Source organism: Talpa europaea (genome assembly GCF_964194135.1).
Source record: "Talpa europaea genome assembly, chromosome: 1".
Lineage (NCBI taxonomy): Eukaryota > Metazoa > Chordata > Mammalia > Eulipotyphla > Talpidae > Talpa > Talpa europaea.
In genome coordinates this window covers 67,931,869-67,959,426 of record NC_140073.1, presented here as the reverse complement: position 1 = coordinate 67,959,426, position 27,558 = coordinate 67,931,869, and the positions used below count along the sequence as shown (strand labels likewise).

The 27,558-nt window shown below is 39.4% G+C and overlaps 1 protein-coding gene across 2 annotated transcripts in view; it reads left to right on the top strand.

The window, feature by feature from the left end:
- The window catches only part of CNTNAP5 (contactin associated protein family member 5), a gene marked incomplete at its 3' end in the record, with an annotated part of 850,995 nt that overhangs the window by 559,587 nt on the left and 263,850 nt on the right, over positions 1-27,558 (top strand). For both annotated transcript variants that reach the window (XM_084247346.1, XM_084247345.1), the window contains exon 12: positions 10,510-10,629. In XM_084247346.1, coding sequence (XP_084103472.1) covers positions 10,510-10,629 — 120 coding nt within the window. The remainder of the gene's footprint in view (positions 1-10,509; positions 10,630-27,558) is intronic.

The window sequence follows — 27,558 nt, the reverse complement described above, 5'->3', positions numbered from 1 at the left end:
CGATCCCCGGCCGAACAGGGAGCAACCCACATGGTGAAGCAGTCCTCTCCTGACTCACCCAGTGCTCCCCTCAGCAGTGTATTTCAGTGGATATGCCTGTTCTGTTCCCCACTCTGTCTCTGGTGAATCCTCTCACCCTCCCTCATCTCTGGCCTGTACCCAGCACTTGTGTGCATAAATAAATAAAAATTAAAAAAAAACAACCAAAAATATCATCATATAAATGAAGTCTGTAACCCAACCTCAACTGTGTCAAAATTAAAAAGTAGGGGACAGTATCTTATTAATTGACAAATCGCAAGCACTAACAAGTGGCTGGGATATGGTATATATTTGTTAAATTCCCTAAAGAATTATGAAAATATACTTAAACATTTTTTGTTTCAATTGTTTGGGATTTATAAATGAAAATACTTGGATAGCTCACATTTATGGAATAACTGCTGTGAGGAAACACTAGCAGTTAATTTCTATACATCATCTTTTGTAATTCTCATATGAAACTTTCAAGGAAAGTAAGTAAAAGAGATAAAAAATAAACTTGCAAACATTTCTGTAAAGCAGCGATTGAATTCAGAGCTATGAACCTCCAAAGACTTTCTAGAAAGAAATTAAATGGTAGAATTAGGACATTATTAACCAAGAGTAGGCTAATTTAATGATAGTTATTAATTGCTTTTGATTCACACAGATACAGAGTGAATATGACTCCTAAAAAGTTGCACAATATTTTCAGGCAAAACAAAAAGGGAGACAAAAAAAAAGTATAAAGACAGACAGCGTACTGGGAAAAAGTTGAAATCATTATTTAGACGAGGAACATGGCAGTACTTATTGAAAACTTGAATTTTTAGTAAATGGGGCACACTTGTAAAAAAAAAAAAAAACTCCTGATAACTTGCACTATTTAATAAATGTGGTTTTCAAAGGTTGTTTAACTGGCAAAGGAATCAGCTGGAGGTTTGCAGAAACACTGTCTTTACAAGCCTCTATGCAGCCTCATTTGGAGTGGAGCACATGAATTTGCATGGCGAATGTGCTCAGAGTGATGCCAATTGTCACTGGTATGAGGATCACACTCAGAGACTTTAGAATCCCTGCTGTAGAATCTGAGTAATGCCCTCATGCCGTCAGTGCGTGGAGATGCCCGTTGCTTTCCTTCCACTCGATGTGCCACACTAAATTCAGATGTGGGTGACAAGGAAGGGTAATGTTAAGCATGTTCACATATTTATATATTTTTATTATGCTTTGCTGTTCTGACAGATGTGTTTTATTTTTTATTTTTTGATTTAACAGTTTATCTTTTGAATGAAGTGACAAGAGTTTACAACATTTTATATGATTCAGAGATATATGGTCATACCACTTTCGAAGTCTGTTACCGCAACCCCACCCACTACCAATGCACCCAAATTCCTCCAACCTAATATATATATTTTAAATACCAGGCATTATTAAGCTTGTTTACTGTGTTATAGATTAATTTAATGTGTCACAGAAGGCCACCATAATGTAATATTTAACAGGAAGATATCCTCGTAGTCTTGGGTGGAGATGAAGCTGGAGGAGGCAGACCCCTTTGTCTTTGGAGCTCTCTGGAGGACATCTGAATGCATACTGGCCAAATGGAAGAGCAGGGCACCAGTGCACTGTGTCCTTAAGGAACATGTCTTGCCACTGGATACCCACTCCTCCATGTTACTTTTTGGTTTGCACTATGGATTTACATCTTAACTCCTCTTATTTAAAGTGTGCAGCTCAGTGGTTTCTATTCTACTCACACAGTTGTACAATCACTACTAACAAATTTTAGGACATTTCAATACCCCTGAAGGAAATCCATACACATTAGGAATCATTTTCCATGCCTGAGGCTGCTGCCCCCGTTCCCACCACTAGGCTTTGTTAGTTAATAATCTACTTTCTATGTATATGGACTTACTGAACTTGGACATTTCAGATGAAGGGACCCAAACAGTGTATGATGTTTTGTGAATTACTTCTTTCATTTAACATCATGTTTTCCAGGTTCAAGTTTTGTCCTTGTCATGGCATGTATCAATGCTTTGTTTCTTTTCACTACCTGGTGGTATTTCACTGTGTGGATAGTTACAGGTGTTTACCCATCTATCAGTTGGTGGGCATTACATTGTTTCCACTTTTAACTATGCTGAATAATGTTCTTATTGGCAATTACACACAGGTTTTCACTTGTAATGATTGTATAGCTAGGAGTGGAACTATTGGGTCACAACCCCTTTATTAATCTTTTTATTTTGAAATTTTTCACAGTAAATTGCAAAGAAAACAGTACCAGAGGGCTTATATATCCTTGCTTGAGTTTCCTCAAGTGGTAACATCTTGCATGACTATGGTACAATATCAAAAGCAGGTAATTGGCAGGGGCAGAATATACAGAGTTTTATTTATTTTATTTTTTATTTCAGAGTGCCTCATTTGACACATACTCCTCTGCGCACTCACATACACATGCAATTTTATCACATATGTAGATTGATATAATCTCCAGCAGCATCAAGATACAGAATAGTTTTATCACAAGAACCCCTCATAAATCCTTTTGAACCACACCCACCTTCTCTCATTCTCCCATTTCTAATCTCTAGCAACCACTTATCTGTTTTCATCTCTGTTAACCTACTTCTAAGTAAGAAAATGTTATAGAATCTTTGTCTATTTTTAGCCTGTGCCAGCTATGTGAAGACTAGGACATCAAAAGATCTATTTTCTAATTTAATCCTCTAACACATTTTTTAAAACTAATTTCAGCAATCCTATCAGTTTTAACATAATATTTTTGTCTTTTCTTCCCTGAAACGAGGCCAAGGCAAAATCCACCAAATCTAATGCACAAGGAGTTTGATAAGCTTAATTCGATAAATGACTGCTAAATGCAAAATGCTTCATAAGCATTTATTTAATTACTAGAATTAATTTGATCTTATTTATGTCTGTAGGCTGTGTATATAGATCTGGAACTAAATATGCAATTATGTGATAAGTATTAGATTGCTGGGGACATAGGGAGCAACAAAGGAAATAGGACACATTTTAAGGTCTTAAAAATATGTACTGAGTTTCTTGTCTATTTCTGTAGTTTACAATAGGAATATAAATGTCCGACAGAAAAACCACAATTCTGACCTTGGTACTTGAAAAGGTGAGGTCCAAATAAAACTATTTTTTTGCTGTCTGAATACTATCATTATCTTTAATGAGAGTGGGCATCACAAGGACATTTCAAATTGTACCTCAGGCAATAAATTAGCTGCCAGAACTAGATGCAGACTATTTTCCTTAAATATAAAAACACTGATCCATCTGCTTTGTTCAGCTATATTATATAGCTGTTCACATTAATATAAAAAACTCTTCTAAAGAGTCTTCGTATGTCCATGATTGTCCTTTCATCGAAGAACATGCATCTTTTTGTGCCTGTAATTCTAGACCTTCAAATACAGTACTAGCAATTGCTTGTTGCTGTTTTTGATGGGGACACATCTTCCCACTGCTAGGACTTTTTTTGTTGTGCTTTCTCGCTCTCTTCTTCCCAAAGAGAAATGTGATGGTTCTCCTTCAGATGACCACCGACTAATTGAGAACTTGTATAAAGCATATAGAGTCATTTCATATACAATTTTGTATAAGTCTCTGACTAGAGTTCTGGTAGGCATTTTAGAGAACTAAGACATTGCCATAGTCTCTCTCTCAGTCTAGTTTCATTGAGCCTTCAGAAACAGTGGGACCATTAAACTAATAATAGTCATTAAATGTTTACTTTTTAAATTTGGAGAAAGACATCCCTGCATGCTAAGTATTTATGGTCTAGCAGGGGAGACAGAAAGTGAATCTGAAGATTGTTGAACACAAAGGAAAATAAGGCAGAGTTAAGTGATACGAGCCCATGCTCCATGCACACAGAGAAGGTGTCTCTTTTACCTCCTCAGAAAGGTGAATAACCTTACATAATTATGCAAAATAGTCACATAATTCCTAAGAAAACAAATGAAGCAGACATATTCAAATATACCATGTTTCTATCCCATTCTTTCTGTCTTTTCTCCCACTTCTTACACATCACTTTTTAAAATGCTATTGTTTTGAAAATATAAATAAATGCATATTATATATAGTGTTTTCCACTTTGATTGTCTCAAAACCTTACATCCTAGAGCTGATGTTGTAATATTATATGCAGACAGACTTTATTCATTTTCAAAACTGAACTGTATTTACTGTGTGCAACATAGTTTATTCCTAAACTGGTGAACATTTGGGAAGATTCCTCTCTTTTGCTAATACAAGTGGTGATGTAAAAAAATCTTTATGAACACATCATAGCTTAGTTCGGGCTGCTGTGGCAAAAGACCATAGACTGGGTGACCTAAACAGCAAGACATTGATTTCTCACAGTTTCAGAGCTTGGGAAATCCAAGGTCATATCTTCAGTTCACTTGGTTTCTAATAAGCCCGCTCTTCCTGGCTGGCAGATGGCCACCTTCTCTCTGCATCTTCACATGGCAGTGAGAGGAAGCACTGGTGTTTCTCTCCCTTATAGAAAAGGTGGTGTTTTTTCCCTCCCTCCCTCCCTCCCTCTCTGCCTGCTTCCATTTCCGCCTTCCCACCTCCCTCCTTCCTCGGAACTCTGATATCATAAACAGTGTCCTTTGTTAATATCTTCTGATTAATGTTGTGTATATGAAAGCTAATGGTTTCTACATGTGAATGTTATAATTGTTAGTTTTGTTTCTTGATACTTTTTATATTGGTTCCTTTAGTATTTCCAGATACAAGATCTGATTGACTATAGGAAGAGATAGTATTACTTCTTCCTTTTTGAGTTTGAAGGCCTTTAAAAGTTTTCTCATCAAATTCCTGTAGCTGAAGCTCTTAGTACAATGTGAAACTTAAGTCAAACTAGTGAACTTTTTTTTTGTTTTGTTTTGGGGGAACTTAGTGGGAAATAATAGGATTTTTCATCAATAATTTTTAAATGAGTGGAGGCAAACATATACTTTTCTCCATATTCCTGTAACTTTCACACACACACACACACACACACACACTCACTCACATTTCCTACCATAGAGTCACTCTTGCATTTTTGGATTAAGACCCCCTCTGCCATTATGTCCTTTTAAAATATGCTATTGGGTTCTATCTGCTGATATTTTTGGCAAAAAGTTTGATATTTACAAGTCAGTATATAGTTTGAGTTTTTTGAAGTTATCATTGTTAAGTTTAGGGATTATTTTTTGTATTTACTTCACATAATGCATTTCCATGATTTCTTTCTTTCCTGGTGAGTTAGGGAAGTATAAGTAGCATTAGTATGATATGTTTTAAAAAATTTATTTTGAGAAAGCACATGATTTGGCCATTTTTTTCTAGGAGAGTTCTTCAAATACTTTTTCTCTTTCTTTTATAGGAATTGGTCTTTTAAATTGTTTTATCTGTAGTTGGGTTGGTCTTGGTAAAATTAAGCCTCTGAGTTACTTAAGATCTAGAAACATGTCCTTTTGTTTAGTTTTCTGAGAACCTAGCTTAGAGTTCCTGGAAAATTATCTAAGTTCTCAATAAATGGAGTTTATTCCCAAGTATGAGTACTTGTTTTCAGTGTGCATGAAGAAACAAACTAGCAGCATACTGTACTTCCTGGGAGACTTAGTAGCTTGAACATATGTGTTTACCTTCACTTTCTTCCGAAATGACATAAACAATAGTAAATATTTTTGTAAATGACAGTCAGTGGCTGATCCAAAAAGCACCATGACCCTCACTTTTGCCAAACCTTCCATGATGGCAATGGGCTGATGATCCCGAGAGATGTGCCTGGCCAGAGGTCCAGGTAGCTGGAGGAGAGAACCTCTATGAAGCAGAAGCTGTCTGGGATCCCAGGTTAACAACTTAAGTCAGAAGATGCATGACAACACATAGGCGCTACAGTGGAATCTCACAACCTACACTGACTTAACAAGTATAAAAAGAATGCATGTGCCACATCACTGCCACGTCCAGATATCATGCAAAATGTCTGTCTGAATCATTGACTCCAGTAAGACTATGAACAAAGACCTAATGACACTAGTGTGGGGATTTTTTACAAAGTAGTCCAGCCAGGTAATCCTATAGTGGAGTCCTTAGAGATCAATCCACCAAAGGCATTTGCTGAATGATCAATCAGTATTTTAGAGACACTGTTAAATATGAGAAAAGTATAAGTGACATCTTAGAAAAGAGTCTAACAAGAAAGATTAGAGATTGAAACAAAATGCAAAACAAGTAAACTAATTAAGTACACACACAAAAAAAATATTTGGAAAAGTCTATATAGAGGTAAGGAAATATCAGGAAATTATTTTATCATTAATATTCTCAGAAATAGGGGCCTCCCTGGTGGCACAAGGGGTTGAGCACAGCACTGTAAAGCTATCCACAACCTCTGCAGCAGGAGTTCGATCCCCAGATGGCCAGGGAGCTACCCACATGGCACAGCAGACCTCTCCTGTCTCACCCGCTGCTCCCCTCTGCTGTGTATTTCAGTCAGTCTGCCTGTTCTGCTCCCCACTCTGTCTCTGGTGAATCCTCTTACTCCCCACACCTCTGGCCTGTACCCCAGTTCTTGTATGCATAAATAAATAAATCTTTAAAAATATTCTCAGATATGTTAGATATTTTACATCAGCTAATCAAAAATTGCATACAATTGGGCCTCCCCGGTGGCGCAGCGGTTGAGCGCTGGGTTGCCGGGCTTCCCGCAGCCTCTGCAGCACCGGTTCGATCCCCGGCTGCTCCCCAGCCACCAGAGGAGGGTCCCACATGGCGTGTGGACCTCTTCTGCCGCCCGCTGCTCCCCTCAGCAATGTGCTTCGGTCCTTCAGCCTGCTCTGCTCCCCGCTCTGGCTCTGGTGAATTCTCTCACCCTCCCGTGCTTCTGACTGTACCCAGTGCTTGTATAAATAAATAAATAAATAAATAAATAAATCTTTAAAAAAGAAAGGAAAAAAATTGCATACAATTAAAGGAAAAGTATTCAGAAGAAAAATTACTCTGGCAAATTTAAAATTCTGCAACTGAAATAGCTGCAGATTGGAGATAACTCAAATGTCCTTGAATTAATTGATGTTAAAACACTGTTATATTCATATGATGGAATTCTATTTAGCAACTGAACAAGAGTAGACTATGGATACACAAAACAACCTGAAGGGAAATAAGCCATGTTTAAAAGGGAATGTCCAGCATGACAGTGAAGGGGATCTGGGGAGACAGCTGTGCACCTTACCTCTCACACCTGGGGGGTTCAGTGTACAGTGGAAAGCACATTGGCTGTATTGCAGCCAGTAATTTGCAGATCACTTTATAGAAGAACTTGACAGTCATGGGACACCTGAATTGCCTAATTATGAAATAAAATATTTGTTAAAGACATTTCAAACACACAGTAGAAGATAAACTAATACATTTCTCCCCCATGCGCCCTTCCCTTGGGGCCAACATTTATCAATATATTGTCTTTTTTGTTGACTCTCCTCTTCCTTTTATGTGGCAGTTTAAAAACAACTTATGAACTTTTATTTCACTATAGGTATCTGAGTATCAGCTAAGATATTATTTCACTACAGGTATCAGCTTTCAAAAGGAATGTTTTCTCTTTTAAACTATAACCATAGTATTATAATCATGCCCAGCTAAAATAAAAAAATACTTTTTATATATCATCTGATACTAAATTTGATTTTAATTTTTCTGGTTGTCTTATAAGGCTTTTTTTGATTTGTTTGAATCAGGATAAAAAAAATGGCCTATATATAACATTTTATTTATAAGTCTTCTGAATCCCCATGCCATTTTGCCATTAGTTTGTTGAAGAAACTGTCATATCCTAGATTCAATTAATTATATTCTTCTATTGTTTTAGTTATCTCTTCCTGTAAATGAGTGCTTGTATTTCAGGACTAGATTAGGTTCAGCTTGAGTTTTGTGTCAGGTGGTGTTATGTATTTCTTAGTCTGTCAGTATATTGTATATATTTAAATACATAAATGCAGTCATTATTCTTTTGCTGCCCAAATTGTTCCATCAAATTGAGTCCTGTGTTGTTTTGGTATTTTATATTTCATCTTTCAAGGAAAAAAAAATAGTTTCTGTTGTCAGTAAAATAAGTTATTAATTCCTTCTTATAATAGGTGCATAATAGTTTAATAAATCAATAGAGATATCATTTGACAATAAAGTTGTTTCATGTATTTTAAGAATTTTGCATGGCTATGTTTTTATTTTCTTAGTAGGTATGATTTATTGCATCCTACTAGTCAAATTATTGTTTTAAATTCAACTATGCTTAAGTCTGTTGCTTTATAATAAAATTAAAGTATTCTTATTGATCACTGCTGGAAGATGTATTAGGAAATCACTTCAGTATTTTGAAACTGATGAATTAGGCCTACCTGGTGGCCTAGGGGTTAAGTGTCAGCTCTATCACCACTATGGCCTGAGTTTGATTCTTGGCCAGGGAGCCACCCACATGGCACAGCAGACCTCTCCTGTCACTCCTGCTGCTCCCCTCAGCAGTGTATCTCGGTAAATTTTCTTGTTCTGCTTCCCACTCCGTCTCTGGTGAATTCTCTCACCCCCCGCTCCCTCAGACACAACTATGGCCTGTATCCCAGCTCTTCCACACACACAAAAAATAAAATCTTAAAAAAAAGAAACTGATGAATTCAAGGGGAAACATGACACATTCATCTTTTCCCATTTAATCTCTGTAGTTTAGGGAAACCAAATAGTTAAAAATATTCCATTTTATAAGGTATGACTAAATACATTTAAAGGAAATGATATAAATAGATTAATCACTGACCAATTGATTTTCATGTTTGGACAAATTCCTTTTTATATTTTATGTCTTCATTTGCAGAATTCATATATAAGAATGTGTATCACCAGTCTTTTCCCTCAGAGTTCTCCCGGTAATTAAACCAAAGTTTAAGTAGAAAGTGTACTAGGAATAGTCACCCCGATATACAAAACCAGACAGTTTGATTCCTGCATTCATGTTCTCAACTGCTGTGAAAGCTCTCATGTGCTGCCTGGGAGGTAGTCACCTGGCGTCAGACAGCTGCAAGTCCTTCCAAATAATTCTCACTTTGGGAGTGTGGCAATAATTGGAGAGGAGGCAACACCTACAAGAACTGGTGTCACATGGGTGACACACACCCAGGTGTGTTGTTAGCTTTGAACAAGTAGAATTAGCTCTATGTAATGGTCAGTATGGAGGGTGTTCCCTGTGATCTTCCTGCTTCAGAGACCGTAGGACTGGTAGAGAGTTCCATGCGTACAAGGATAACCTTGAATTCACCTTAATTTATAACAAGTCAAATCCTCTCAAGCTTTATACTGTTACGATAATGGATTATTTGAGGTGCCTCTCACATTTGCTCATGACAAACTGCAAGTTCATATTCCTGGGATGGGGCATTAGTCACCAGGGACATGTTGGTTAAGGTGAGGATCTTGGAAACTGCTGGGAGCCAATGAAGTGTTTTAAGCATGGGCAGATGACATGTTTGGCTGTGTCCCTGCTGCTTTGAGCTACAGCATCTTGTCTGAGGCCCCCAAGAGCAATCTGCATTTTCATGCATCGACAGCAGATGCCTCCTTTACATGCCACTGAGTCCATGCGTGTTGTTTCAATGAGATTTAATACTTCTCAACCTATTGATTGGTCAGAGTGCCCTACCTTCGGTCACCTATGCTTGCCTCTCTGAGTACATAAAGACCTTTCTGGCTGCAGTTAGACTGTCACCTTTCAGAGGCACAGGATGATTTCCTCCTCCATGGTCTATCATCTGGTGGCACCTACAGCTGTTAACACAAATAGGAACACACCAAATGCATGCCACATCAAAAGGGACTAAACATGATTGGTATCTACTAAATGATGCCTGTTGAGATGAATTCAGGGCATAGAGAAATTAGATGATATCATTTTACTTTTTTTTCTAAAATAAAAAGCTTGGCTAAATAATTAGCTCAGTTTTTCATTCATTAATCAGACATTTGTTGAACTCCTGAGTATGACATTACTAGATGCTGGACACAAGATCACACATGAGCACACCTACAGGTTCTGTGACCTTCAGGGGAATAAGGAATGGCTTGGTGATCCCAGCTCAATACTCTGTGTGAGCAGAGAGGAGGACTTATAGTCAGTGTGGACAAAGTCCTATTAGAAATATGGGCATACTTTTGAAGGATGTAACTGCTAAAGTGAGTTTAGCAGAATGGTTAAGTTAGCATGAATGGAGGATATGACACTATCAAGTGTTAAGACTCTGGTTTATTAGGTCAGTGGTGAGGGGTAGAAACTATGAGAAAAGGGGAAAATAATCAACATTGAAAATGAATATAAGCAGGGCATTCTTCAAAGGGATATGCAGAAACAAGCAAAGTTTCTTCTCTGCTGCCTTTGTGTCTTTTCAGCCCTCTATGAACAATCCTGCGAGGTGTACAGGCACCAAGGGAACACAGCTGGCTACTTCTACATTGACTCGGATGGCAGTGGGCCCCTGGGGCCTCTCCAAGTGTACTGCAATATAACAGGTAAGTGTGTGACACTCTCGCTCACACTCAACCTAGCCTCATGCTGTGCTGCTGCACAGCAAAGGGAAACCCACTGGAAGGGTACACTTATGTAAGTAAAGATATAAAGGACCATCTTCTGGGAGGAAATGTAAATGTACACTTATGTAAGTAAAGATATAAAGGACCATCTTCTGGGAGGAAATGTTATTTTGGTAAAAATAGGAATTAGCAGTTAGTCTATTTTCATTAAAGAAGAAAATTTGTTAATGGCCTTGACAGTGTTCCTCCAAGCCAAGAATTAATTATCAAGTGTTTTCTGTAGGGCTTGCCAAGGACATTTTTCTCTCTTAAAACTCGAAAACAGAAAGTAAAGGGAAAAACAAATAACCAAAAACTGGAAACTCAAAATCAATAGGAATCCCTGACTTGGGACATGAGAAAGCCTGATTCTTATCTGCTCTTGAGGTCTGTGTGGATCCCAGTATCTATTTGTCAGTGAAATGGGAAGAGTAGTTACTGCTTCCTCATTTTGCACAGATTAGACACAATCATAGATGTTTGAATAACTGGTCAAGCCTAACAAATAAAGTGAGCTGTTTCCATTTTCCCTGGCAATTTTATAATATCTTTCCACTTCTTTATCAAGTATAGAGCATGGTGAGAATCAATTATTACATGGGCTTACGAAAAGGACATAATTACTTATTACTGCAAAATAATTCCAAAAAGCCCAAAAACTGACATAATTGTTATTTAAAAGTAGGGCAATACAAACATTCCTTCCATTATAAGGGTCATTAATTGGCATGTGTCTGTATTTGTTTCAAGCATTGGCCTTTGGAGATGCCAGGAAAACCATGTAATGAAGCAGAAAAGTAGGGACCTACTAAGGCTTAGTGAGTCCTCGGGCCCTAGACTCCTCTGGGGCAAGACAATTGCATTTATGGAGTTCTTTCTGTTCCAGACACTGAAAGGATGCAGAAAAAATAAGATAGGATCACTATCATTCATTAGAAGTAAAATCAGGGATATGACCATCAAATATCACAGGCAGGAAGGCAGACAAACCACTGCAGTGACGCCAATGAACAACTCTTAACAATTTGCCCATCTGAATATGTGACAATTTTCCTCCAGGAAGTGCAAGTTATATGGGATTGGATTTCACTCCATTTCCATAATATTTCACCTCTCCAAAATGGATGTATGTGAGCTGTTAGTCACTAGTCTTATAACATAGTGAGAAATTGTATTACTTTCTTCTTTTCATGGTTGTGATAACTTACATTGTTGAACAACTTGGTCTAGAACTAGACTTCTTATTGGATCTTGGTTATTTTAAAAATATAATTAGCATATGGATCTCTGGGATTTCTTGTTAAAAACAGACTTCCCAGGCCCAGAAATTCTAACTTAGTAAATGTACTTTCCTGTGCTCTGCAAGTGATTTTGATATAATTTGGTCCTGGTTCACACTTTATCAAGAAATGGAAGAAATGATGTGGCTGCAGAATAAGGTAAAGGAGATCAGTGCCTTCTGAGGAGTAAGTAAGTGTGAAGGGTAATCATAGGAGTGGTGGTAATGAGTTGGGTATCAATTACTCAACACCTACCAACTGTTGGAACTGAACTGAGATGTTACAAAAAAAAATCTCTCTTTTAATCCTCACAAGATCTGAGGTACACATTTTTATCTCCATTTTACATAGAAGGAAAGAGAATATGAGTATTTCATGATTTGCCGGAGGTAATAAATATCAGGACTAATAGTCAAGATTCAGGAAGCAAACAAACCTACATACAGTGATACTCTATATCAATAAAACATTAATTTGATACTCTGTACTGCTTATGTTTTGCTTTAAATAGTATTTTTTTATTTTTCACATAAAAGTAATTAATGTTTATTAGAGAAAAATTGAGAAAAATATGTATGAAGGAAATGTTAAAATCCCCTCTAGATCACAATTCAGAGTTTGCAATTGCTATTTTATTATTAGAATTTTGGGGACTTTTTCCCTGTGAATTATATGTGTGCTTTTTTCATGTATGCATATTTTTTAAATATATGGTTTTAATCATGATTTTTAATGTCTATTGCTAACATAGACTTGCCCTTACATCTTTAAAAATCTCTTGAAATTAAAATATCTATCTCTATGTATATATAGAGATATATATTAACTGTTGCTTAACATTTTTTAATTCTGCAAAGCAATGTAAGAACATGGACAGAGAGGATATGATTAATTCATGGGGCTCATTTACTTGGAGCACTCTGCTTCTGTTTAGAAAGACTTCACTCAGGGTTTATGACTGAAGATGAATGTTTACTTGGTTTTAAAGGTTGCTGTTTTGCTGATGTTATCCTGAAGGAATAAGGGCTTCTGAATTGTGTTCCAGAGTTGATGGGCTTGATTGAGTGTGATTGGGCATTTCCTTTAAATTTGATGTTTTTGTCAAATGCAGTAACAAAAATAAAGGTCTTTTTGCTTGGTTGTTTTGTAAAATCCAATAGAAATAAAAGCAAGCTTCTGTATGCACTGAATTATATAATTCTCATTGAACTGGCAAACATTTTAAAATACATTAACATGATGTTATCAAATACTTTCCTCATTGCAAATACTATATGTTCTTAAGTGTTAGTGACTTAGGACACTTAGTAAAAGTGCTCTTGGGGAAAGTGTCCAGGAAGAAGGATGAGGGGACAGGGAAGGGAGAGGAGTAGACAAAGGGAAGGGGAGGGAGAAGAGAGAAGAGGAAGTCTCCTTCTCAGATGAGCACTATTTCTGAAAACAAAGTTGCTGTTCTCTGTGCATGTCAATGACTTGGGTAAAACACAGATTGTAAATGGCGCCGGGAGGAGGGGGCCTGGGTTCTGTTTTGCACCTTTTGCCAGAAAGCTGAGCTTTCTTGGCCTAGTTGCATGTCTCTAATATAAGGATCTGGGGCCAAGATCTCACATCCCATCCTCATTTAGAATTCCCTGAGAGATCATTTCAGGTTCAACGAAACAGGGAAGTTTCTCCTACGAAGTCTATAGAAAACGTGCAAATGGGTATCACGAGGGTGAAGAAGGACAGGTTTGAGTTGTGAAAAACAGTACCTTTGAATCCCCACTGCATCCTTCTTGCACTGTACTCTTGGGGAATATTAGCTTCCTTTTCTTGATTGAAGTCTGAGCCTCTCACCAATCACAGGACAGTCTCCCAGCCGTGAGATCCCAAACACCAAAACAGCAATGACCCCATCCTCCGAAGGTGGCGTGACCTCTGCCTAAACAGCTAGGCCAACTGGGTGTTAGGTTTGCTGATGAAGTGGACTGAATCAAGGATCCAGCAAACTTGCAGCACTATGTAAAAATGTATCCACAACTGTGAGTGGGCATGTGTGTGGAGCAAGGAAAGCTCTAGTGTTTGGAAGAAGGGCTAAATGATGAATAAGGAAGTTAAAGGGTAAGCTTTTGCAGGAATACACATTTGGGCTGTTTTCACCATCTCTAGAAATGATTTACCATTCAATACAGTGCAATATAAGTGCACTCAATACGAGTGTGAACATCGCAGGCACCGTGCTAGCTGCTAGGGATGCAAAATTGTTTCTTGCGTTAGTTTCTTAAGATTGCTGGAACAAAGTAACACAAAGTGGGTGGCTTAAAACAAAGAAAATCCAAACAAATGAAAAATAGAAGTATACTGCCTCACAGTTGTAGAGACTAGAAGTCCAAAGCAAAAGTCACCCCCTTGGGAAACCTAAAGGGGGTGATCTTTCCTTGCCTCTTCCAAGCATCTGGTAGGTGTCCTATTCCTTGAATATCTCCAGGCCCATGACAACTTTAATCTCTGCCTCCCAGAGATTGTCACCCCGCTTCCCTGTGACATGTGATGTCATCCTCAATATGTCTGTTTATTATCTTCTTATGAGGACGCCAGTCATGTTGGCTTAGGACTCACCATAATGGAATATGACCTTATCTTAACTCTTACATTTGCAAATAATTTGTTTCCGATTAAGGCCACATTTATATGTACTAAGGGTTAGGATTTTACATACCTTTTCTGGGCACAGTTTATAACTTCTAAAGATACTTTTCAGTCTTCTTCACAGGCTAATCATGGAGAAGACCTAGAAACAGTTAAAATATATGAGCAAAGACAGGGTATGTATAGTTAGTGTTTGTTGGGACCCACAGGAAGGGTACCTAACTCAGCCTGTCATGGAGTGTGAGGGTTAAGGAGCAAGCAGACATCATCTCTAAGATTGAGATGGAGATTAAGAGCTGGCCAGCAGAGGCAAATAAAAGCATTTCCAGGAAAAACTAATGACTATCAGAAGCAAAATTCTAGGGTCGTTGAACCTGCATATTTGTGGGAACTACCAATATGACTGACTTGTTTCCAACACTAAAAAAACTCATAGAACTGAATGAATAGATAAGGTTGAAATTGACTTGAATAGGGGCAAGCAAAAGTTGTTGAATTCCCATAATCTGAATTATAGCTTCCTAATAAAAAAGTCTGCTATTTCTCAGTCCCAGGGAAAAGAATAAATACTTTTAGCACATATAATTCTTGAGCATGCCTAACTGTTTAGCTGTCCCTGTATAAGTGATGAATATATGGGCATCAGCAACACATGGGCGTTAACTCATATATGGACTCATATCACACATGGAAGTTAACAGCTGCTCTCCTTTCTGAGGGCAATGGCTATGTCATAATGGCTGACTCATACTAGAGACAGGTTGCAAAGATATGATAGCCAATAAGATGCTGTGAAAAGCCACACACAGAGCTGGTAACAGAGGTGTCATTCCTACCAGCAGGCCCTTGGGGATGAGAGTGTTGATGGTATAAGAAGGAGGGCACCCTGAGAGAGACTGTGCCTTGACGGATCTGCAGTCCCCTGACTTCTGGGATGGAATCAGGTCAATGAAGCCCCAGGAGAGGAACGTGATGACTGACTGACTTCAATCTCCCCTTGTTTCCTCCAGTCTCCTTCCTATGTCTCTGTTGAGGAAACTCACCTGGAGTTCAGAAAGCAACAATACTTACTGATGTAATGTGTTTAGTTAGCATTCTAGAGCACAGAGATGGCTGCAGAAGGTTGGCCAGTGCATCTAGTGGGACAAATGGAAGATATCCATGTTTCTTGTTTAAAATCTTCCCAAAGAATTGGGGGAAAGGATTAAAATTCATCAGTGGTCATGGGTTATGTGGAGATGGTATTACAACTGAAATCCACAACCCATGCAAAAATAGTATGCACACTCTTATTCAATAGCTTGTAACCAGAACCAAAAGTACTCCCCCGTTGTAGTTTAAATGGAAGTAAACTTGAGAACAAGGCTGAATAAAAGACTTGGAGAGCTGACTGATTCAAAAAGTTGATAAGGCACTCAATATATGAATAATCAAGGGACGAATAATCAAGAAAACCCATGATATACTAAAATGTAATGCTTTGTAAGAGATTTGCTGAGAAAAAAAATCTCCTGATCTAGACATGGCCAATTTCAGTCAATAATGTGAAGTTTGTGTTCATCCTTGTTCATGTCAACCTAATTGAACGTGTCAGGAGGAATGCATTTGAAATAACAGGAATCCAGCAGGGACTTGGGATTGTTTTGTTGGATGAAAATGCCTGTAAGGTGGGTTTACAGGATGGGTTAGATGCTGTCAGGAAATGAGGGAGTTCTGGGCACAGGGATAGATACACAGGGACAGACAGAAATGGAGAAAAGCAGAGCACCGTAAGTAGCTGATGCTAGCAAACACCTCAGGTATCTACTTGGGGAGGGTCAGGGATATAAGACGGAAGGATAAGGCTCCCCAGTTGATTCTCAATTTGCTTGATATGATGGTTAATTTATTTTTCAACATGGTTGAACCAAGTACCTGGATGTTTGGTGAAATGTTGCTCTTAATATTTCTGTAAGAGTGTTATTGAGGGCCTCCCCGGTGGTGCAGCGGAGCGCTGGGTTGCAAAGTTGCCAGCAGCTTCTACAGCTGGTTCGATCCCCAGCTGCTCCCCGGCCACTGGTGGAGGGTCCCATATGGCGCACAGACCTATCCTGCCGCCTGTGGCTCCCCTCAGCAGTGTACTTCGTCACTGTGCCTGCTCTGCTCCCTGCTCTGGCTGTGGTGAATTCTCTCACCCTCCCGCGCTTCTGACTGTACCCAGTGCTTGTATAAATAAATAAATAAATCTTAAAAAAAAAAAAACCAGCAAAACTTGCAGTTCTCAAAAAAAAAAAAGAGTGTTATTGAGTTGAGAATAACTTTAAATCAGTGGATATTGAGTAAAGAGATTTTCCTCAAAAACATGGGTGCATCTCATTCAATCAGCTCAAAGTCATGAATAGAACAAAGACAGTCCTTCGCTGTGCAAGAAGAAATCCTGTCAGCAGAAGGTCTTTGGCTCAAATGGCAGCTCTGTATTCTCTTTCCAGCCTGATGACTACTCTGCAGATAAAGCCTTCACAATGATAGGAGCCATTTTCTTTTTCTTTTTTATTTATTTATGCATACAAGATCTGGGGTATAGACCAGAGGTGTGGGGACATGAGAGGATTCACCAGAGACAGAGTGGGGATCAAAACAGGAGAGGCCTGCCGCTCTGTGTGGGTTATCTCCACAGCCGAGATTGATCTCATGCTGCAGTGGCTACCAGTAGCTTCATAGTGCTGAAACTTAACCCCTTGTGCCACCAGAGGGGCCTCAGGAGCCATTTTCTTAAACTCTGTAATCAAATAGGTAGGTAGCTAGGTATGTAGGTAAATAGATAGATAGATAGATAGATAGATAGATAGATAGATAGATAGATAGATAGATTTTAAAGTCAGTGAACTTTTCTAGATCTTGGTTTCCTAATCAGTAAAATGGAGATAGAAAATTAAAAATGGTTGCCTTCCAAGATTAACATGAAGATTAGTTTCTAGACCCCAAAAGTCAATGCTTATGGAATAAGATAGGTGAATATTGAATATCATGGTGCAATTACTAATTGTACTCTCACTTACACTGCTTTCAGAGCATAGATGATATCTAGATAGTAGTTATCCTACCCGTTAAGATATCTCTCTTCTTGCCAGCAATAAAGTCTTTGTTCCTTTTATAGGTGCCATGAGATTTCAGTTTCTACTAGTCTGAAGGGAGCATTTCTGAGGGGAAGCTTGCAGTGTTAGAAAAGCAAAATTAGAAGGGTGAGGCATTCTGACAAGATTTTCCTTAGAACTTGACATTTAAGCTCATTCTACTCAGTTTACATTTTGCCATTTTTAATGTTAACAGGACATCGTGTCAACATGTTAAAAGATGTTTCCCAGCCACACACAGTTTTCCCTCCATACAGTATAATTGCATATTGATATGCAAAATTGTTTGTCTAAAACTGCTAACAAAAGACGTGTTTATTTCCTATCTTGATGGATATGATGCCAATTTCATGCATCTAGACCTGTACAGCAATCATCAGGCATTGCAAGGAGTTTGCAAGAAATGTTCAGTCAAATCTCTAAAGCAAAACTTGTTTTCCATTCTCAAACAGCTCATAATCCATTTGCAAATCACCTTACAAGTCTCCATATCTTATCACTTTCCCTATTATGATGCTCTGTTTCTCACTCCTTTGCCAGCAGACTCAGTTTTCATTAAAACTCATCAAAGCATGCATAATGGAGTAGGTGGAGAAGCTGCAATTGAAGTCTTTCTGATATTCCTGCACATAATTGTGCAGTGTGATTTCAGGTAATAGATTATTATTATGCAAACTATTGACAGAAAGAAATGTGTCCATTCTTTTAGGTCTAAAAATTTGTTGCCTTGCTTCCCAAACTTAGGTCAATGTCGGTGAGATTTCAGTTTATTTATGGACTGCACAAGACTCTGTCACTGTAGAGGAAGGATTCCCTGACATGGCATATGGCCACTAACTTAAGACACACTGATTTTTCCTTGAGCTTCTTAGTATGTTGCTAATTTTTGGTAGCTCTATTTTATACCAAAGAGAAGTGGAATTCAGTTACTGGTGTCATGTACATCTGTAATAAAGTTCTGTCCTGATAGCTCCTATTGACTTCTCATCAGTGATTTCTAACCCCAGACACTATAGTTCCAACACACACACACACACACACACACACACATTCTAAAAGGCAGTGTTACCTTCCATTGCTCTGCCAAAGTCTTCTATAAAAACAAACTGGGCTCAAGTTCTCAAGTTTGCTTTATACTATTTATTGGGTACCCAATAGTGCAGAAATTCTGTTGCCCCCAAATAAAGACTTCCTGTTTGGTTATGGACTGAACACAATTCTGCTGAATATTTGCTAGTAGTGAGCTACGTCAAGGTATATCACAGTGAAGTAGCTGGGATAATTTTTTAAAATAAATTTGGTAATGAGAGTAGGTTGCAGAAACAGGATTCCAGTTATAGTGATGGGATCTAAATCTTTAGCTCTGCCCTGCATGCAGTGCTTCCCTTCTCAGTGTCCTGAGCACGGGAGGCAACCTGCCCTCTGCAACTCTGAATGGGCATGCCTCGGTGTCTGCTTGGACCAAGCACTGATGACGCACTGAGAACACAGAAATGATTGCCATGTGATCACCAAGTTCACAGTTTATAATCTCAGTGGTAAGATAAAAATACCCTAGTCTTTTACCCTTCCCCATTCAAATGCATGAATCAGAACAATTGTTAGAATCACAGTTCTGGTTTTGCCTTCCCACCCTTTCTACCTCTGTCTGTGCAAATTCCAAGCTCCTTAACCATGGTTTACAGTTTTGGGGGGTTTTTTTGGTATTATTTCCCTATTTTATTTTATTTTTTTAAGAACTGGGGTAAGGTCCAGAGGTGTGGGGGGGTGATAGGATTCACCAGAGACAGAGCAGGGAGCAGAACAGGCAGACTGACTGAAACATACTGCTGAGGGGAGCAGCGGGTGAGACTGGAGAGGTCTGCTGCACATGTGGTTAGCTCCCTGGCCGGGGATTGAATGTGTGCTGTATTGGTTGTGGACGGTTTCATAGGTTGTGTCTTAACACCTTGCACAACCAGGGAGGCCTGATGGTTTACAATTTTTAAAGTGTGTGGTTGTGAAGATATATGAGCATGTACATTAATTAAAAGTCTCGGGACAATGTCAGTCTACTTTAAGTACTACTTATTATATTGTTGTCTGTGGGGCCATCCCCAAGGCCTTGGATTTTTGTATCTCAGTTTCTCTCTCTGAAAATGGAGAATGCTGACAGCTTTTGATGATTGGGCTGTAGTCAATGAGTTGATATTTGAAAAGCTTCAGAGAGTGACCAATACAGAGCATATGGGAGAGCAAACTTAGTTATCTTTCCTTTTTTCCCCTCCCCTTGGAAACAAGCTGTGATCTTTATGGACAATATGCTCACTTCTTCCCAGGGAAGACCCCATTGCTGTGTCCTCTGATATTATGAGCATCAATTCCTGGTTGATGCTCACTCATGGGTGACATATGTTCTGTGGCTCACTGGCAGTTTAATCAGTTGGAATAATACTTACATTGTTGCTTATATTTCAGAGGGACAATTTGCTTTCTGTGAATGAAGAATTTTCCAGAGGACTATTTTAAGCTGAAGAATAATGGTGTATCAACAGCTTACAGGAGGAAAGTCTTTTTAAAGTATCTTTCTCTCTGTTTAATCCATTCTGCTGTCAGCCAAGGTGCAGTGACCACAGAGGGTTTCCAGAAGGCTGGTCTCTAAGGTGGAGCTGGAGAGGGGATCTGCTTGTGTGGAAGGCTTGAGCTTTAAAGTGGTCTCACTGGACTAGCAGCAGACGGCATAATCTCCTGCTAAATTGGGCCATTAAATAAAACTACTAAGTCATAAAGCTGTAGCATTACCCTGAAATTAAAGCATTGTCACCTTTGAATTGCCAAGAATTTTAACAGGCACTTAGAGAAATTCCTTTCACAGACCATTTAGCACGGTCAGTTGACTCCAATCACGTGCATGAGAACAGAAGAATCAGGACAAAGATGGGCGGGTGACTGCTATGCATTTTTCATTTATTTTTTCATCATTCATTCATTCATCCTTCTCTTGCTCACTGATTTTTTGAATTCCTCTATTAATCTCATTTATTTGCACATTCATTAATTCTCTATTTACTTCTGCATTATTTTTTCATGCATTTTATTCCTTATGCAAAATTTATTCATTATTCAGTTAGTCGCTTGACCACTCAGATAAACTTTGGAGTATAGACTGAGCTAGGTATCAAGGTTGCAAAATGAATGTCTGTCCTTGTCCTTAGGAACTCACAGTTGAAAGACGGAGAGAGACATTGTAAACAGATATTTTACACGTGGTGTAAAATATAGAATAGAAGCTAATAGATGGTACAGAAATAGTACAAAGGAGGCAGTGGTTGATCAAGAGGTTGAAAGAGGAGACAGGGCCTGGTGTTCAGAGAAGGTGTCCTGCCCTCTGAGCTGCATCTTGTAGAATCAGCTAATGTGCAATTGAATATCTGGCACCTGGTGCCAGCTGGGACTCTATACTCAGGGTGTCATTCCGTTTTCCTAGCAATCAGGTAGGAGATACCATTCATTCCATTTTACAGGAGAGGCACTAAAATCTTAAGTCTCAATAACTTGTTCTCATAAGAGGCAGATGGCGAAGCCAGAAGATGGAACTTTATCTTGAGTCCCAAGCCTGGGTTCCTGGGCCAGGTGACACAGCAGCTCGGAGGCAAAGTCAGAGGTGACCCTTCCTGGGGTCAGTCTGCGCGGCCTCCTTCCATCAGTCAGTGACACAATGGAACATTCTGCATTCCTGAAGGAATGAGGTCTCTATGAGACCCACTTCACCTCCATCATCACCACTTTCCTTATCTGAGTGGTAATAATCAGACTTACTTTTCAAGGTTTTTCTGAACATCAGATGATAAATATATAAGACAATTTTTTTTTCAATTTTATTTCTCCAACCAATGACCAGTGATGAATATTTAAAATGTCTTTTTTAGAATATTCTCAGCAATGCTTATTCATCAGGTTTAAGCAGTGATCAGAGCAGCTTTTCGCAGTAAATATGGGACCTGAAATATGGGACCTTGGTAAATGTCTATACAAGGCAATTAGCCAGCGCTTAGCACTTCATAAATCCACTTATTTATTTCCCTACTTCTAAGGGGGGCTGTTCAGAGACTAAAACGTGCTCTTCTTAATACCTAAATCCAGAGCTTATCCTGACTTCTTCCTGCTGCACCTTTCACAGCACATTTTCATTGCACATACCTGGCAGCCTTTCTTCTGCTGCCATGGGGTCCATGCCACAGTGCAATCAGCCTGTATTGATTGAGGCTGCCTCATGCTCGGTGCTGCACAAGCTCCTGTAAACCACTGACCTCGATGCCCAAGGACGTCATATTGTAACATTCAGCTCTCAAAGCACTTTCATTTAGACCATTTGATTTAATTCATACAATTATCCTGTAGATACTTGACAGCTATAGGATTCTGGACAAATTAATATCTATCAGGCTCAATTTCCTGAGGTATAATAGGAATGATCAGTTACTTTTACCTCAATGAAACGATGTGTGGATCCAATACAATTAAATGAGTGATGAACTTAATGCACTTAGTACAATATCTACTGTGCTCTAAGTCATCCCCAGCACCCATTTGTGGTGGTGGGATGGGGTCTCAATGCTGCAGGAATTTAGAGACAAGAAATATCAGTCTTGGGCCTCCCCGGTGGCGCAGCGGTTGAGCGCTGGGTTGCGAAGCTGCCTGCAGCCTCTGCGGCGCCAGTTCGATCCCCGGCTGCTCCCCGGCCACCGGAGGAGGGTCCCACATGGCGCGCAGACCTCTCCTGCCGCCCACTGCTCCCCTCAGCAGTGCACTTCGGTCCTTCTGCCTGCTCTGCTCCCCGCTCTGGCTCTGGTGAATTCTCTCACCCTCCCGCTCTTCTGACTGTACCCAGTGCATGTATAAACAAAACAAACAAATAAACAAACAAACAAAACATGCCTCTATAAAAAAAAAAAAAAGAAATATCAGTCTTCTTAGGCAACACAGAACTTGGATTTGACCTTGAAAGAGGTGTCCCAGGAGTAATCAGAGGAGAAATTAATGTTGTTGAACTCAGCCAGATCATGGACATGGAGATGCAATGATGCTGTACCCAAGGGGCCCATACCTTGTTCAAGGGCTTCTGGCTCACTTGTGCTTTCTGGTGCAATAGCACCTTTCTGGATAAATACTTTTCTTGTGCAGAAGAGAAAAATAACAATTGGGAATCAAAGGTGTCTCCTAGAGGGAATGCTTGTTCTTGCTCATTTTTGCCTGAGTCCAAGATTCCAGGGAGAGAAGAAGAATCAAAGTCAGCTTAGACATTTATTCCAAAGAACAAAAAAGCTAAGACACACTAGCTGCTTGAGATCTGTGGTCTAGTGAGTAGAGTGAGCAGAGGGGCCCTTTGTCTAGGAGTCTTTTTCCTGTTCCCATTGTCCTCAAGTACTCACATAGCCAGAGTACCAAGCAACCTTTGCCTTCTCAGTCCATGGGAACTTGTACACCTTCTTTTCATATCTGTTGTGAAGAGAAGAAACTGACAGCTGAGGGGATGGTTCACACCAGCCTCTCCATTGCTAGCTGCGCACATTCTCAATAATCCCCATTACTCCCTCACATCCTGTAGGGCAAGTCCCATTCTTTTTCCTATGAGGTTTCTTTACCTGTCAATATTTCAAGGCTTCTCTTGAACACACATGATCGATTTAACAAGTCCAGCATAGTCCTTAAGAGCTTGGACTTTGAGCTGACACTGGTTACTTTTGTTGTAATTATGACTTAGGTGAGTTACTAGACCTCCCTGCTCCTGAGTTGCTACCTCTGTAATTAATAATGGAACTTGTACATACTACGATTATTGTGAGGTTTATAGAAGATAATCAGTGTTATTCCTAAGGAAAAATGCTTGGTATTATTTACTTTATATAACTGTTATTAATTATTTTCATCACTCTAGCTCCAGAAATCTTAATCCTAACTTCATGGTATACATGGGAATACCATGATGAAAATAATAACCAGTGAATTTTATGAGTGTATACCTACATCCTGAGGAATTCAGGGAAATTAATTCAACAGAAATCATAAATGTTTACACTTGAAAACAGGTGTGATACCATGTGTGAGTGGGGGGCGTTTGAAAGCAGTTTTTATTTTAAATTTATTTGCAGTGTGTGTGTGTGTGTGTGTGTGTGACCACATAACACAAATTTGTTGGAGTGGCAAGTGATATTGTAGTTTTGAACTCTTGCTTCATGTGAATCACTGTGCAAAGCTATCTGCTGTTTTACCCAGATTTTATTCTGAAATCTCCAAATGCACTGAATCTTTGAAACAACACTAAAACTAAAATAAACACCATAGACCTCTCATCTAAATTCTCCAAATGCTGACCAACTCTCTCCCTCTCTTTCCTGACCTTACAAGTTATTACATTGAGATTTACAAAATGATTTTCTAATTCTGTAATCCCTTCTACATTTTTTTCGCTGACATTCTGCATTTCTGTCTACAGAAAGTTACTTTGAAAAGTTTTCTCCTGTCTGCATCTCACTTTGTGTCACTACAGATTCACAATTTATCTCAGTTTAAAATGTTTTTCTATTATCATTACACTTTTTTTAAAGATTTATTTATTTATGCATACAAGAATGGGGTATAAGACAGAGGTGGGGGGTGAAAGGATTCACCAGAGACAAAGTGGGGAGCAGAATAGATCTATTGAAATACACTGCTGAGGGGAGCAGTGGGCAAGACAGGAGAGGTCTGCTGCTCCATGTGGTTCACCTCCCTGGCCTGGGATTGGGGATCAAACTTAAGCTGCAGTGGCTGGCGATAGCTTGATAGCACTGTCTTTAACCCCTGCACCACCAGGGAGGCCCTCATTACACTTTTTGATGTTGAAATAATCCCAGGAATAGCTAGTCAATGTCCCTGTAACACTGTTCCTATGTCTTTCTTACATGCCTCCATTAATCTTGGGACACATCTTTTCTTTCTATCACAAGATATTCCGAGTTGTTTCCTAAAACTTACCCTACCCTAGACCCAGACTCGTCTATTTTACCAAAGATACTCAGGGCTTTTTTGTAGCAAATGGTATTAGGGAATTAAGATCCACATGGGAGGATTTCTCATTGCTTCTAGGCCCTTTCAGCAGACTGAGCTAGAAAGTACGTGTGTATGTGGTTGTGTGTGTTTAAATTATGCAAATCCAGGGCCTCCCTGGTGGCACAAGGGGTTAAGATGCAATCTATGAAGTTGTCCGCAGCCACTGCAGCACGAGTTCAATTCCCAGCCAGCCAGGGAGCAAACCACATGGTGCAGCAGACCTCTCCTGACTCACCTACTGCCCCCCTCAGCAGAGTATTTCAGTCAGTCTGCCTGTTCTGCTCCCCACTCTGTCTCTGGTGAATCCTCTCACCCCCCGCACTTCTCACCTGTACCCCAGTTCTTGTATGCAGAAATAAATAAATCTTAAAAATATGCAAATCCAGCACCATATGATTTTTTGCAGCATTCTCTATTCCATCCATCTTCTTCTCTCACAATGAGAACTTGTCCCAACAATATGTTTACTCATTTGCCCCATGTTGTGATACACACAAATACTCTCAGAAACTCCTCAGCAATATCACTATCAATAACAAATAATAAAGTTGAATTTTAAATTTTGTTTTTGGAATATATCCTACCAATGGTGACCACCTAGACAGAATAGAATATTGTGTTAAAATGGAGTTTGAGTTAATCTTTTATTATTTGTGGTTATTTTATGGATTTAATACATAATTAGGCCTTTTTGTTTCTATTTAATATTCAATTTGAGGGTTTGCTCTTTTTATCCTTTTGATTTGATTTTATGCTTTGTCTGTTTAAAACATTTGCCTGTTTTGAAGCTATGACTGACCAGTAATGTCTTTCTTGCACTCATATTACCTTCACCCTGATCTTACTCATGTCCTCTAGACAACTATTTACATTAGCTTATGCTTTCTCTGTGTAATCTTATTTCTCCTTTATTTTTGTAAAAAAAAAAATAGTTTTTTAGCATAGCATTCTGCATCATGATGACTTGATTTTGTCACTTTGCAATCTATCCTGGAAATCACTTTAGATAAAATTTGAGAAATCTGTGTGGGCTTTATTACGGATGCTTAGTATTTCACTGTGTGAACTATGCTTTATTCAATCACACACCTGTTGCTGGATATTTAAATGTGTTTTTAACATTTTGCCATTTGCAATCGATTCCTTGTCTGCCCAGCAGAATTTCAAGTACATATTGAAATATACTGTCCTATCATGTATCACTTTCCTACTGATTTCAAGAGCTGTCACTGAAGTCGGTACAAAACCTGGTTGTCAGTTGAATGTTTAGTTCAGTGGCAAGTAAATATAAACAGGGCCCGGGTGTTAGATATAAGGGCTTGGACACAGTCTTTTCCCTTGGCGAGTTTCCCACTGAGCAGGGCGGCTGAGTAAGCTAGTGGTTGTAATACTGCTTGAGTGAGACCCAGATAAGTTGCTGATGGAGTTAGAATTGACTTCCACTGGAGAGGACATGACACTCCGGCAGTATCATTTATATTGTGATGAGCTCCAGAGAGGAGATGGTAGCTGACGGATGAATAATTCCACTCTTTTCCTGGAGTTTTCTGATTGTCAATCATCTGCAGATCCAGAATACAAGATGTATGAAAGCAGAGTATGGAGACACTCTTATATTACTAGAGACATGTCTTCTCTTGTGACCTGGTAAAGGGAGATTAAATACACCCTTGGATATCTCTTCTTGAGGTAAAACAAGTCCTTTGCAGTAGGCTCACTACCTATGCATGAGTCAGAGTTCCATCTTGTCTGCTTTAGCTCTTCTAGACAGCTACTGTGTTACGTCATCCTAGAATTTATCTCATTTACTTCACATGACAAAGTGTGACGTAAAGAACATTTCTTATTTAGGGCCTCCCCTGGTGGCGCAGCGGTTGAGCACTGGGCTGCGAAGCTGCCCGCAGCCTCTGCAGTGCCGGTTCAATCCCTGGCCGCTGGCGAGGGTCCCACATGGCGCGCAGACCTCTCCTGCCGCCCGCTGCTCCCCTCAGCAGTATATTTAATCAGTCTGCCTGTTCTGTTCCCCACTCTGTCTCTGGTGAATTCTCTCACCCTCCTGCACTTCTGACTGTTCCCAGTGCTTGTATCAATAAATAAATAAATCTTTAAAAAAAAGAACATTTCTTATTTATATTTTGTAGAAAATTAATTCAGAGAGGTTGGAGAGCATGTCAGCATTAGTCAGTTTGTGAGTGGCAGAGATGGGAACTGAACCGAGGTCTGTGTGAGTGTTCAGGCTTCCCTCAGATGCACCAGAATAGGGTCTGCCACAAAGATACCCCCGATAGCCACCTCAGCCTTGTCCATCATTCTCACAGCCCTCTGTCCATCTGGAGACTTCAGTCTCGGCTTCTTTCTCTTCTTCCCTGCCCGGGAGGCTACATGCTGAGCTTGTCTGCACCCCCCACCCCCACCCCAGTCCTGCCCCATTTCTTTGCTGGGGCTTTTCCCTTCCTTGGGAACTTCTTTCCCAGATCTAGTTGTGAAGTCCTTGAGCCTGAGGTCCATAGTGTCATTCACTCATGCATTCCTCATCTTTACCTTCTCAGCCCCAGTGCTGCACACATGCGCGCGCGCGCACACACACACACACACACAACATTTAATGTATTTTACTTGAGTGTGCCAGTGAACAACCAATAACCAGGTACGATACAGTCCACACCATCTGTTCAAAATTACCCCTCACCTATACCATAAAACAGATTTCCCAGGTCTCCTTGATTGTGTCACTTTGATCATTTTAAAGCAAGGAAAAAAGAAAAATAACACCCCAG